Below are 13,731 nucleotides of genomic sequence, written 5' to 3'. Positions count from 1 at the left end.
GAAGCTTGGAGAGCGAGAGGGGTCAGTGCGCACCGACCCCCCTCTCTCTCCAGGCTTCAGGAAGCTATCTGCAGCCTAGGAAGCCCTGCGGAAGTTCCCACAGGGCTCCCTAGGCTGCGGATAGCAGCCTGCTTGCCTGGAGCACGGGGCGCACTGAAGCAGAGTGCCCCACGCTTCGGGAAGCTATCCGTAAGCCTGGGGAGCCTGCAGGAGTTCCCGCGGCTGGAGGGGGGTTCTTTATTTCCCCCCCAAAAAACTAGGTGCGTCCTATGGGTCGGTGTGTCCTATAGGGCGAAAAATATGGAAAGTTGCAAGCACTTAATGGGGAAATGTGTAAAACCCTGCTTTACTTTCTCATGCACTCAGAACTATAGCTGGATCACTTTCCAGGTAGAGTTAAAACTAGGACAGTGTGGGCACTTATTTTCCAGAGCTGCTTGAGGAGCAAGAATTACATTTTCACCTCAAAGGGTACACTTCCAGCATCTTTGCTTAGTCATAATGATTAAGTGTACTTCTTCTGTAAGTTTGCATAAAATAGTGTATGAACTCATTCTTGCAATCTCCACTTTCCCTTTACAATTTAAAAGTGAGTACCTTACTCCAATTTTGTTTGAAGGGCTAACCCCCTTAAGAGCGGAGAAACATACACCATTTTTCATTCAGCTAGGGCTATGCTTTTGAAGCAAATTTCAGAATAAACAGCCTATTTTTCAAAGCTGCTTCTGGTCAAATGAGAGATTACATTTGTCTCCCTTATGGTTATTTAGAAAGCAGCTATTTGAGTGTTGTGAAGGCTGCATGTTAGTTCAAAACCAATTGAAAGCAATAGCCTTTGTACCGTATCATACTCTCATTCCATATTAATCAGTACACACAGAGGCATGTTTGTATATATGCATATGTATATATATTATAATGACCTTGATATTTTAGTTAGGTGATCCTATTCTGATCAAAATATCAACCAAAAGGTACTTCACAAAAACCTTTAAGTGTATTTACAGAGTGAATAAGTGAGACTATGCTGCAATAAAAGTGTCTTAAATGTGCAAAAAGATTTGCATGCACCCATTTAACACATTACAGCAGTTAAGTGCAAGAAAAACTTACATATTACCAAAAAAAATATTCTTAAGTACAACTCAAAATTCACTTTCCATTTCTTAACTGTTAAAACAATGTATGTTAAATTAAAATATCCATGCGGGGCAGGTCAAAAGAATTAAAATCAGCAATGTGATGTTTTCCTACAAAATAGCAAGGTATACCAGACCAACCATCCTTATGTAATATAAATATATTCATAAAAGCAACCCTCTAGTAAAAAGCAGCCAAAATCTTTTTTTAAAAAAATCTTCCTTGTCCATTCATAGGTACTTTGGCCTTAATAACAGACCTTTTACAACAGGATCTAGTACCTTCCAAGACAGTAGCCTAGCAACATCAGGAAATGTACTTCATAGCAGCTTGGTTTTCCCCCAAAAGATACAGTAATCATATCTAAGTTACAGTGTACATTTAAAACTGTAGTCCTTTACAACCTCTTTCATACACACAGGCTCTCAGCTTTCAAAAAGACAGTCTCGCAGTGTCCTGTCGCTAGCTTCATTCTGCCCATTTTTTAAACTTGGTCAAAAGGAAAAAAAATGTACAAGATTAAAAAACAAAACCATCCTCAAGTGAAGGAAAGATTGCACTTTTGCCAACCTAAAAATAAATTTCTAGAAAGGAAGTCTTGTTCAGTGTAGTAGTCTTTGGTATGTATGGAAGTCACTTCTTCAGTAGTGAACTGCGGTTGTCCAGTGAAATGCATTTTGTTTGTGCAGCTCAAAACAAAGGATTCTATGCTACCTTTGTCCTTGCAGTATTGCTACACGTTGAAAACACTGCCCAGCTCCTCTTGGAAAATGTTGTAAAGGTAACAAGACTGACTACAACTTGACCAAGTCTTTCTAAGGCTGAGAAGGCATTGAACCACCTCAGTCCAGCATGGAAGCAATCCCAGCTTGAATGAAAAGGGGGGCACAAGACTTTTGTCAGAGACTTGTGCCGGAAACACTGGAGTCTGGAAGAAAAGTATTGATGACTCGGTAGCTTTGAGCCCTGCGGATCATGTCCCGGATCTCTATGTTCAGCTCCATCAGTTTAGTACAGATTTCTGTCAGGCTTTGATTGGAGCCCACTAGAGCGTAAGTGCCAGACTGCCCCAGTGTTTGGTGCCGGAAGTAAATATTCAGTAGGGTCTGGACCTCATCATCAGAACTGCTTCCAAAAATGTCATTGGGCCATAAACTCCTGCAGGAAATGAGTATAAAAAAGCCAGAGTTAATTTAAGGATCTCTCTGAACTAGATTCCCTCTTTTGTACAAGTTAAATCCCTTCCCAATTCCTCTGCAGCTACATATGCATATTTTGGGCAACTCGTATACAAATTCCATGCCACTGAAAAATAAACCTTGTGGGGAACTGCATGAGATAACAATATAGACACATGGGATTCAATATTAGTAGGGGAAAAAATTTGGTATAAGTATTTCCTTCAGGAATGAAGGTGGATGCCCATGCTTCTTTACCATGCCAAACTACAGAGAGGCACCTCTAGATAGGAAACAGAGGAGGTAGCAAGGTGTTTCTGTAACACATTACTATGGGGATTTGATGAACTAAAACAACATTTTACAATAATAAATAAAAAGTTCTGGCCTGGGTAAAGGTTTGACTAAATGATCAACTATGAGGATTGGTACATCTCTGGCCCAAAGTATGCATGTGGAAGAAACTATTCATGGGAGCTGCATGCACTTCCCATCACAGCTTGACAATCACTGCTTTGTGCAATGGTTTAAAAAAGGGAACCAAGTATAAGGAACTTCTCCCATAAAAGACACACAGAAATTAATGTATGATGCACTGCTTCACAACGTTTTCATTTAAATGAGGCTTGCACAATAAAAGTGCTTAGTAAATTGTGCCTTAAAATGATTACAAATACCTTCTGACTGAATCTGAATACACTTGTTAGCGTAAATGAAGATGTGTGTGTAAAGTTACACAGCTGTAGTCTTCTGAGAGGAAGAAAGGAAAAATAAGACGTCATGATCAGCCACTTGATCAAGTTACCTGCATTCCCTTATTTGGTGTAGAGCTTTTCCAAGCTCATTGTTTTTCAGACACTCCAGCATGGACTGAATGGCTACTTCTGTAGAGGTGAACATGGGTTCAGAGGTACCACATTCTACAATCAGAGGTTCCATTGCAATGGCAGCACTAGCTTCCTTAAGGTTCTTCTTTAACTCACTCAGCTCTCGTGACATATTCAGTAGCTGTTAAGGAAAAGAGAATTACATTCATCAATGTACAAGTTTTCTCTATTGGGCATCAAAAATATAAAATCTGCACCATTCAAGGACAAAGTGATAGCTTCATTTCTTGCAACTGGGTGTTTGAATAAAATTTAAATACACATGTGCAAGATGCATATGGAACTCCATTTGTGAATGTATACTGAAATACTGCTAGAAGAGCGAATGTATAAAAACATTACTGAACTTTATATCTGAGTTGTGAAGCTCAGTGGTGATCTTCGGATATCCACTATCTCTCATGCCAACCTACCTACCCAGAATTTTGAGGATAAAAGGGAGTTGGGGAGAACCATGTATTTGAACTCCACACAGGAAGAGCAGCTTATAAATGTAAGAAAATAAGTACCCAGTTTGAAATCCATCCACATTTTCTCTAAACTAATAGAATGCGCTACACCTCTCTATAGTTATCATTCATGATCTTGAACAAGCAGCCCTCATTTAAGATACGTTAGATTGCTGTACGAAATAAACACCACACAGGAACGCACAGCAATTATTTCGGCAAAAGGCTTGATTGTAGCAACATACCTCTGGCATTGTACTAACTTCGTGCACTTGTCCGATGAGTTTACAGTACGACTGAAAAAGCAACAACAACTGGAAGTGCAGCTTATATAATCTCTGGCACAGTTCCAATTGCTAAAGAAATAAAATTGTAAAAGGGGTAAGTTATTAAGAAGCAACAGGTTGGACATTATTTTTCCATAAGCAATAAACTGCGAATCAGGGATTACAAAACAAGGCTGAAATAAGACCAAATACTGCTGTAAATAGGGAATACATGGAGAATATGGGAAGCATGCGCCATCTCTACATCACCAAAGTGAACTTCAGTGGCATTTTTTACCTCATTATAATGTGCATCACCGTTTTAATCTGATGGTGGCACCAAGTGCTTGTTCCAAATGATCACAATAACTGTATTCAATTGTACAATAAACCATGGTTTCTTGTTATGGGAGCAAACAGTGAAGTTTCAGTTCATGTCCTTGGTCTCCCTCTGGCATGGCTTTTGGTTCTGGGTTGTTTTTTAAGTTAAATATAACTTACTGTTACACTTGAAGATGATAGACTGCAGTTATCTTAAGTATGATTCATTTGAAACAAGCCAATTTTAAGCCAACTTTAAACCATGAATTATAAAGCTGGCTTCTATGGTTATAAAGTTTACAATGCAGATGTAATGCTAAACAGGTTAATCAAAACTGAAAGTAAGAGGTTTTTATCTCCTCATAGCCATACTGGAGGGGAGTGTAGAAGCCTGAAGCTCACTGTGGCCTGCTGCCATTGCAATCAATAATCGTCTACTGTAACATCCAAACACAACTTTTGTTTAAATACCATTATATAAACACTGCGCTTTTGAGGTCTTAGCTGGTAGTTGCTTAATTAGAATGCCTGCCTGCATTTATACAATCTACATTTTTTCATAAAAGAAATGTTATGGACTTGGCTCATTAAAGTTTGTTGTATTAGTCAAGGAAATAAAAATAAATGTGCTTTATTGGGTTGATGCAGGAGTTTCCCACTTCTTCAAAAGTGAAATTGCAATTTCTTTCAAACTGCATTTGTAACTTAGTTTAGACACACAATGGTTGGCTAAATTGAAAACCTTAAAAATATACGACTTCCGTGAATGGGTGCTTATGACCATAGTGTTGAACCACAATAGATCTGTGCCATGACAGTGCCTTGTTATGCAGAGAGAAAGGGGAGGTGGACACAATCCATTCTGTGTGGTCACTTGAAAGCAGTAGAAATCCTCATATTTGGATCTCATATCCATGTATCGAATTTGTAACTGGTGCATGTGCATCTGGCCTTAGGAAGGAAAAGGCAAGTTGGAGCTTCATATAGGAGTCATGTATAGTCCTTTAACACCAGGTAATTGCTGGTTCACTGCAGTGTATGAGCTCGCAGGTAAAGGCTGATGGGGGACAAGGAAGGAGGAGAGAAATTGGCTCCACTAAACTGAGGAATCCCTGAGATGAGAAAAGGGATTCCCTCAGTTGTACATGTGGGGAGGATGGATTTATCATATTCCAGGGGTATCATACTCTAAAATTGATTAGATTCCTTTATTCTGTATTACATAATGAAATTCTCAGTTTAGCCTAGAATGAAAAACTCTCTCATTTTGGAGAAAGGCAGTACAGAAATTACTTGTTTTAGTAGAGCCATTACTTCTGTTCTCTTCCTTCACACGTTAAGCAAGTGAGGGCTTTGATTATTGTCCAAATATAATTTAAATAACAATTTCAAATTGCATATGACAAAGCGAGAATTTATAAATACGGTAAACTATATTCGAACTGCCCAGGAAACTGAAATAAAACATAGTACAAACATTTCTTGTAATAATAAATGGAATTAATAAGAACAAAAAGAAAAAGGGGGAAACGTGCTAAGAGTTAAAACAGGGAAATAGGAGAGTGCATTAGTCCATATTTTAATGGACAAAGAATATGAAAACTTTTAACTTACTGCAAGAGATTCCATTTGCTACACAGCAAGCATGGCACAGGAAAAAGGAAAGGAAAGAAAGTATAGTGTCAGTGTAATGCATGCAACTGGAAAAGCACAGGCTTCTTTCCTAGTCTGCCAGCAGTATTAGCACTTCTCTTTACTTGCTAAGTGATTCAGAATGTATCAACTGCACAACATGCACGGCAACAGCTGTTTAAACAAAATTTTGAATAATCACAGTTCTAATGCAGTCACTGTAATTATCTAAGTTTGAGCATAACTTTTTCTGAAAGCCAGTCTGGATTACTCTAAAAATAAGTTATTACACCTTAGAAATGAAACAGTTCAGTGCTCTTAAAATTCACCTATAGAATTCTTTGCACCTGAGGCATCCATTATAATTCAGCGATAGACTGGCTCTGTATCCAATCTCGTTGCTGACGAGGATTTAGAGTTACAAGCTGCCCCCATGGAGTAAGAATGCACATTTTTAATATGCAGAGTTCCATTGAAATGGGCATGAACACAAAATAACTGCAGTCTTAATTATTTTGTGGCGGCTGATTATAAAAGCGTGTAAGGTTATTTGCACAGGAAGTTGGTTGCGCTAGCAGTTGCACATGGAGGTTTATAGTGTCAGATGCCATGCAGCTGATACAGTCCAGCACCATGCTAGTAAATATGAAGTCAAACAAAGAGATGAGACAAGCTATTAACAACTGTAGAATTGCACTGGCAGCTGTTTGCCAAAGCATGTTTGCATTTTGGGCATACATCTCAACATTTTTCATACCCTGGGATACTATCTGAATATAGTATATTATCTGAATAATACAATTATTAACTACTGAATTTATTTTCCCTTCAGATTACCATAAGAATGTAAACCTATTGCCATTTGGCATAGGAAAAAGTAGGGAAATGTTCAGTTTTAAGCCAGGAATATGGGGTGGGTTGAATGTCTCCACAGGAATACTGATTTGTTTCAACCAGCCATGTTCAATGGCAAAGAATGTAAAAGGCTTAAGCCATTCCAGGACAAAGTAATAGATCACTAACAGTGCAATTCTATACATGCCTATACAGGAGTATGTTCCATTGAGCTCGATGGGGCTTACTCTCACAAAACTGGATACAAGATTGTAGTTTATATAATTTTGTTTTAAAGAACATATACTGGAAAAATCTGGCATGAAAATAATGTAGCACCTTCTGTATTCATTGAACTGCAATGAGCTGTTATTGTGCTGGTATTTATATATTGCAAGCCACCCTGGAATTTTTAATGAAGGATGGTATAAAATGTTTTTAGACAGATAGGTTTGTATAAATGCTGATAGGCAGCCATGTACACTCTCGTCTAGTAAGAGTGACCTGTGTAAGGAAGCTTCCACACATGAATTTCCTTCTTGAATTTGTTTCCATTACTGCCAAAGATTGCTCCATGTGGGTGAAAATGTGTTGCTGCACTATCAAACAAATGCTTGCAAGATCACCTTAAACAGAACCAATATCTTGTATGGAGGTGTATGAATCCAGGTCCTGCAAACACAGTATCTGATGATCAAGGCAGCTAAACCAACCATCTGTTTGGCAGGTAAATACCCACAGGTTCATGAAATGGGAGGAACTTTGCATTGGGGCTGCTATTTATAAAAAAAAGTCCTCAAAGCATTTAAAGAAGGCTTAGCATTTAGCTAAATCAAGATAATGCTGTAATCAGCTGATTTCCCCCTAAGCATTGTTGTAATACAGAAATATCAGTTTTAATTCATTATTATCCTCCTTTGTAGACTCAACATAGTCACCTCAATAATTTCCACTTATTCAAAAGTGAACCTAGCTATCAATATTGCTGAATAAGCGTTTGGAAGCACAGTACAGAATCAAAATGCAGAATGAAAATCCTAAGGTTTGGGACAATGACCTTTAAAACTTCTCATACTAACTTTCCCTTGTCCCTGCATATCACCAAACCCAAAGGGGAGCAGAACCAGCGCACAAAGAAAGAACAACAGGTGACACAAGAAAGCAAGATAAATGAGTCAAATGAAAAAGATTTTTTAGAAGTGCAAAGAAACCAAGAACAGTAAAATTAAGAAGTTATGAGGTACAACATTGCCAAAACCAACAACCAACTCAAATCATTATGGAGTAGGAAGCGAGGAGACAATGGTCATCTTTCAGATAGACATTTCCTCAGGCACTTTTTAATAAAATAAAATTAAATTAAAAAATTATTTACAGCTGCCCTCCCCGGCCAGGGTTGGGTTCAGGGCGGCTAACACCAAATTACAATAAAATGTAATAGAAAAACACAGCAACAACAACAAACAGTTAATTTAAAATACAGCTTAAAATGCAGCTTCATTTTAGTAGTAGCCCGTAAATCAAGACTATAAAGGGAGGAAACATCAGATATTCACCCGAGCCAGCTATTCATGCTGGTCCTACATGGGCCAGCAAAAAAGCCAAGAGAAAATTTATATACCCAATTGCATATAAGGGGTCAGAGTGAATCTAAGCCGAAGGCCAGGCAGAACAACTTCGTCTTGCAGGCCGTGCGGAAAGATCTCAAATCCCGCAGGGCCCTAGTCTCTTGTGACAGAGCGTTCCACCAAGCCGGGGCCAGTGCTGAAAAGGCCCTGGCCCTAGTTGAAACCAATCTAACCTCCTTGAGGCTTGGGACCTCCAAATTGTTGTTATTTATGGACCTTAAGGTCCTCCACAGGGCATACAAGGAGGTATCCAGACCCTGTCACTTTTCTTAATTATTGTTGGCCACACATGGTGCTATAGTTGTTTATATTTCTGCCTGCTTCTATCCTTTCAAAGGCACTACTGTGGGATGCAGCCCCAGGCTATTCTGGGGGGGGGGGGGAGAGCTGTTTGGCTTTGCCCCTATGCACAGTAAATGCCATTAAAAAAGAAAGAAAGGCAACATGGTGTCTTCAGGTGCTCCAGTTTCCTTCCTGTCTTCCTGACCAAGAATGGATGGCAAATCACTGTACAAAGATGTACAGAAATGAATTGCTTTCCTTGGGCTGAATAGAAAAATTTGAATGATACAAAGTGTTCTCTAGTAGCCTAAAATAATAGCTTCACTTTACAAAGGTCAATTAAAAATAAATCACTTGACTGGAAACATCTTGCCAGCCACTACACTAGTCTGTACTAGATTCACATAAACTGTCCAGAACTGCTACATGAACACCAGGGTTTACTTTGTGCCAGGGTTGTTTTCAGTATCAGTTTAATCATAGAATATGTGATACAGTAAAACAAACTTTAGCTGGGCAAGTGAAAAGCGTTTCTCCACATACCGAGAGCTAAGAAGAGGCTCCCAGACTGACAGGACCCCATCACCTGCCTTGCCCCCAGAAATGAAAACCTGGCCAGGTTTGAATAGTACAGTACACTAGACTAAGGATTACTGTTACCATGTGAATGTGTTGGTTCCCACAGAGCAGTTTACATCCTTTTTAGCTCAGCATAAGGCATGGCAGCCAAGCTAAGGTTTAAGCTAAGCATGTCATCTGAACATGGAGTTGTGCTTTGTTCTTGGATGCGGATCATAGTTAAGGATACTTCACCATGATATTGGGTTCAGATGACATGCGGATAAGTTTGCTGTGGAAGAGAGCTGATGTTAAGGACCCTAGAAGCATTAGGATTAGGATTAGGGGTGGGTGGGTGATGGGTCCCAGAGGTGAGGCCTAACTTCTGCCACCACTCCTTCATATTTGGATATTTCCTTAAAGTTGCAGGCTAGCACAACAGCTATTAAGATGGAAGGAGTATTAGAGGAAAAGCACATGGCTAGCTGGTTAGTACATATGTGCCAATTTGCTTCCATATTAATTCCTGGCCATCCAGAATTGGTAAAAGCAAAATTTAGAGAGTTCTTAGGCAATCCTTCACATGCTCTCTCTCTTTTTTTTGTGCTTCCCTGGAAACCTGGCAGTGAAACTGGAAATGAACCAGGGATGATGGTGTTGAGTTTCCCCATGAAAGGTAAGAACCTTTGGATTATAGTTGGGGGGTATGAGCATGAAGGAGTAAGGGAGTAGTACCTTTATCCAGAGCCTCACAAGACCTATGCAGCACAAACATCTCAAGAATGCTCTGTTGGATATGCTGGAGTAGGACAGGAATATATATAGTACCTACTTATATTATGTTCTATGGCTGCAATATATTAGATTGCGCCTATGGTCTGAAACAAACATAGAAGGTACAAAAGCTTTTACCGTGGTCAAGATGTAATATGGAATTGTAACTTACTGCAGAAACAACATAACAGATCAAATCCTTGATTACCTTCTCCTCCGAGTCTCCTGGCTGGCAGGTGATAACACCATCTCTTGAGCCCCCAGCGAATGTTGCCTTGCAGTTTGCCAGCCACTGTAATTTGGAAAGAAAAACAGACGTATAAAGTTATTTGAAGCCAGTGTGGTGTAATGGTTTGAGTGCTGGACTAGGACCTGGGAGATCAGGGTTCAAATCTCCACTCAGCCACGAAGCTCACTTGGGTGACCTTGGGCCAGTTACCATCCCTTAGCCGAACTTACCTCACAGGGTTGTTGTGAGGATGAAACAGGGAGGAGGAGAACCTTGAGGTCCTTGGAAGATAAAGGTGGGATAAGGTAAAGGGACCCCTGACCGTTAAGTCCAGTCACGGATGACTCTGGGGTTGCGGCACTCATCTCACTTTATTAGCCGAGGGAGCCGGCGTTTGTCCGCAGATTCCAGGTCACGTGGTCAGCATGACTAAGCCGCTTCTGGCGAACCAGAGCAGCGCACGGAAACGCCGTTTACCTTCCCACCGGAGCGCTACCTATTTATCTATTTGCACTTTGACGTACTTTCAAACTGCTAGGTTGGCAGGAGCTCACCCCGTTGCGGGGATTCGAACCACCGACCTTCTGATCAGCAAGCCCTAGGCTCTGTGGTTTAGACCAGAGCGCCACCCATGTCCCTGAAAGGTGGGATATAAATGTAATAAATAATAACCCGATGGCCAATGAATATGAAAATAGTTTTGGTTGTGTATTAGGGTACATTTAGATACAGTGCTACACCTTTTATAATGAATACAAGAAACATTTCCTGGAATACTTGTCCCATATTGAGAAATATCTTGGGTGCATGTAATCTGCCATCATTGTGGATTGGCGCTCCACCTGGTGGTTGAAAGGAAAAATCACTGCTCAGACAACAAGTTCAGGCTTGGGGTTCTCCCATGAGCCCTCAGTTTTTATTTTACCTTCGCAGATGTGGTTGATTCTCAGAAGCTTTCTCCTAGTTTCCTGCTTGGCAGGGGGTTGGACTCGATGGCCCTTGTGGTCTCTTCCAACTCTATGATTCTATGATTCTTACAGACTTGTTTCCCCTTGTCTGCATCTGACTTTTTGTGTGCTTGTTAGCCCTATTCACAGTCCTCCGTCTTCTTTCTTTATTAAAGTTAAAAAGAGTTCCTCCTTTCATTGTTGTCTGTCTGTGTTAAGGAGATGTCATGGCGCTCACTGGATGTGGGTAGGGTGTTAAAACAGTATGTTTCTAGAACTAAGTCACTCTGCTTCTCTATGTGTGTCCTTCCACCCCTTTTCCCTTGGGAAGAAGGTGCCTATGCTTATATTAGCTTGTTGGCTTGAAGCCTACATTTTTCTGGTGTGAACTCATCTCCATCGTCCAGCCCTACCACCAGGTGCTGTTCCAGTCCCACAATGGCGGCAGATTTACATACACACAGATACTGTATCCCCTTCACAGATAAGGCCAATACTGAAGTCTTGAATGAAAACAGATTAAAATGTATCTAATGACCATTTCAGATTCAAGCACATTTACTCAGATGCAAGTTCAACGACCCCTGTTCCCTAGTAAATGTGTTTAGAATTGCAGGCCAGATTTATTTTGAGTTTTGTCCAATCAGATATATAGTCTAAAAAGAGAAACAGAAGATATAGAGATGTAGTACTGTAAATAATCCAGTATTTTTCTCTAAAGGTAAAGTCACTGAATGAGCCTCTTGCAGATTTGAAATGAATTAGTAACTTTTTGCATTAAGGAATACAGAAATAGATAAAGCCATTACACCCAAAAATGATGCTTACCGAAAGTGTTGCCTCTTTCCTGTTGTTATATGTGTCCAAATATTCTTGTAGTTCTAAGACACTGAACTTTAATTTCTCAAGAAGTCCACAAGAGAGAAGCTAGAAACATTAAAATAACGATCTTATAGTCAACATTACTTCATTCAGTGAGATCAGTATAACTGTTTTGCTATATACCAAAATCAATGGGGAAGATCCCACATGACAGTCCCTGGATAGTTGCTAGACATTTGCAAGGCCTGGGTTGTACACCTTCATGACTGAACTTGTGGGAGATGATTGTTGAAGCTACTGTATTATTATACATTAGAGATCATATTATGCCATCATAAAAAGGCATAATTGCTTGGATAAACCAACAATGGAGGCAAGGAAAGCATAATTTAGTGTACAAATTATTCAAATTAAATATATTTTAATGTATTTGCTTATTTTGAAGAATTGTGCTTCTGCTGATCATGGAGAGGCATAAATAGCTATTTACAGCAATGGCAACCCTTTCATAAACAGTTACCAAACACCAGCTTTCGACATTTTACTAAATGTTGCCCAAATGCTTTCAAGCCTGTCTTCAAAATTATGAGGTATAGAAACCTGCTTTGGTTTAATTTTGGTTAATGAAAGAATTCCGCACTCATAACTCAGTTATTAGCACAGTCTATTTACAGACTCTCCTAATCTATAACCACCCAGCGTGATGAAGAAGAGCTGCAGCAGTTGGTTAGAATGTAACAAATACCTAATGTCTCCTATTATGTCTCAATACTTGTTTCCAGACAGGTCTATCAAGAAAAGATACAATCAGCTTCCGAGTCTTCACTACTCTGGTAGTTTTATGAATGGCACTTCAATGTGGTTAGTCATGCAAAAAATACTCACTGTTTCAGCATCTACAAAAAGGGTAGGACATTCTGAACATGATGTCAGCATCTGTGATGAGCTCACAAACTTCGAGCCTATTCCTCGCAAATTGTCACCAAGGTAGCTGGCAGCATCGCAAGTTAGAAAGCAGAATCTTTTCTGAATATTCTATAAGGCAAAAGTATGCATAACACATTTGCTACTGAACTTAATGATAGAACTTAATGTACATTTTAATTTGGTATACGCAACTACTGCATTCATTCTTCATGTATACTGCAGAGGGGGAAACACACACACACAATCTGTAGCTCTCTGACCTGCTTTCTTGTTTTGTAATCCCCCTTCACTCCCTTCTTGTTAGACCGAACCTGTGTACAGCATTGGCTCATTCTGTTTTGTCACTAGTAACAACCAAAATGAGACTTCTCTGCCCATTCTGGGCATTGTTTTGTTAATACTCAATGTCAAGTGGTCTATCAAACAATGCAATGAGTGTTCTGATGCCAAGTTTACAGGAGGGGAAATCATGAGAGAGGCTTCTTTGTGTTTGTTTTCCCCTCTGGCCAGAACTGCTTGGCAAGGGTGCCTGGGCCGCTTGAGAGTGTTCCAACATACTGAACTGCATCTGGAAACTATTGCACACCAAGACTCTCTTCCTGCTTCCCTAGCTGATAGAGAGATTTCTGTAAATAGCTTTCTAAATGGTTTCTAAACAGTTTTCTGCTGTAAACTACAGAGTTACTTTTAAGGACTGCTCAAGCCATGTAGGAACCAAAACATTCTATGGTTTTATTTAGAGCGTCTGAGAAACTGGAAACATTTGATAACATCCTCACTCTTATCTTGAAAACTGTTGTGGGAACATGGGTATTAAAGCAGTAGCATCATGGTGTGCCAGTACCACCCAGAAAGCA

The 13,731-nt window shown here is 39.8% G+C and overlaps 1 protein-coding gene across 8 annotated transcripts in view; it reads right to left on the bottom strand.

Moving 5' to 3' along the window:
* Nucleotides 1-887: 887 nt before the first annotated feature.
* FRY (FRY microtubule binding protein) overlaps nt 888-13,731 on the bottom strand; it is a 183,338-nt gene continuing 170,494 nt past the window's right edge. For 6 of the 8 annotated variants that reach the window (XM_082220213.1, XM_082220214.1, XM_082220220.1 and 3 more), the window contains 7 exons: nt 12,833-12,982; nt 11,954-12,052; nt 10,158-10,241; nt 5,856-5,873; nt 3,900-4,010; nt 3,124-3,326; nt 888-2,298 (listed from right to left, as the gene is read on the bottom strand). In XM_082220213.1, coding sequence (XP_082076339.1) covers nt 2,040-2,298; nt 3,124-3,326; nt 3,900-4,010; nt 5,856-5,873; nt 10,158-10,241; nt 11,954-12,052; nt 12,833-12,982 — 924 coding nt within the window. In that variant the 3' untranslated portion in view covers nt 888-2,039. The remainder of the gene's footprint in view (nt 2,299-3,123; nt 3,327-3,899; nt 4,011-5,855; nt 5,874-10,157; nt 10,242-11,953; nt 12,053-12,832; nt 12,983-13,731) is intronic. The other 2 variants (XM_082220215.1, XM_082220219.1) reach the window with 1 other exon arrangement.

The sequence above is a fragment of the Podarcis vaucheri genome, assembly GCF_965113315.1.
Source record: "Podarcis vaucheri genome assembly, chromosome: 4".
Lineage (NCBI taxonomy): Eukaryota > Metazoa > Chordata > Lepidosauria > Squamata > Lacertidae > Podarcis > Podarcis vaucheri.
The sequence above is the reverse complement of the archived record's forward strand: the minus strand, read 5'-3'. Positions and strand labels throughout refer to the sequence as shown.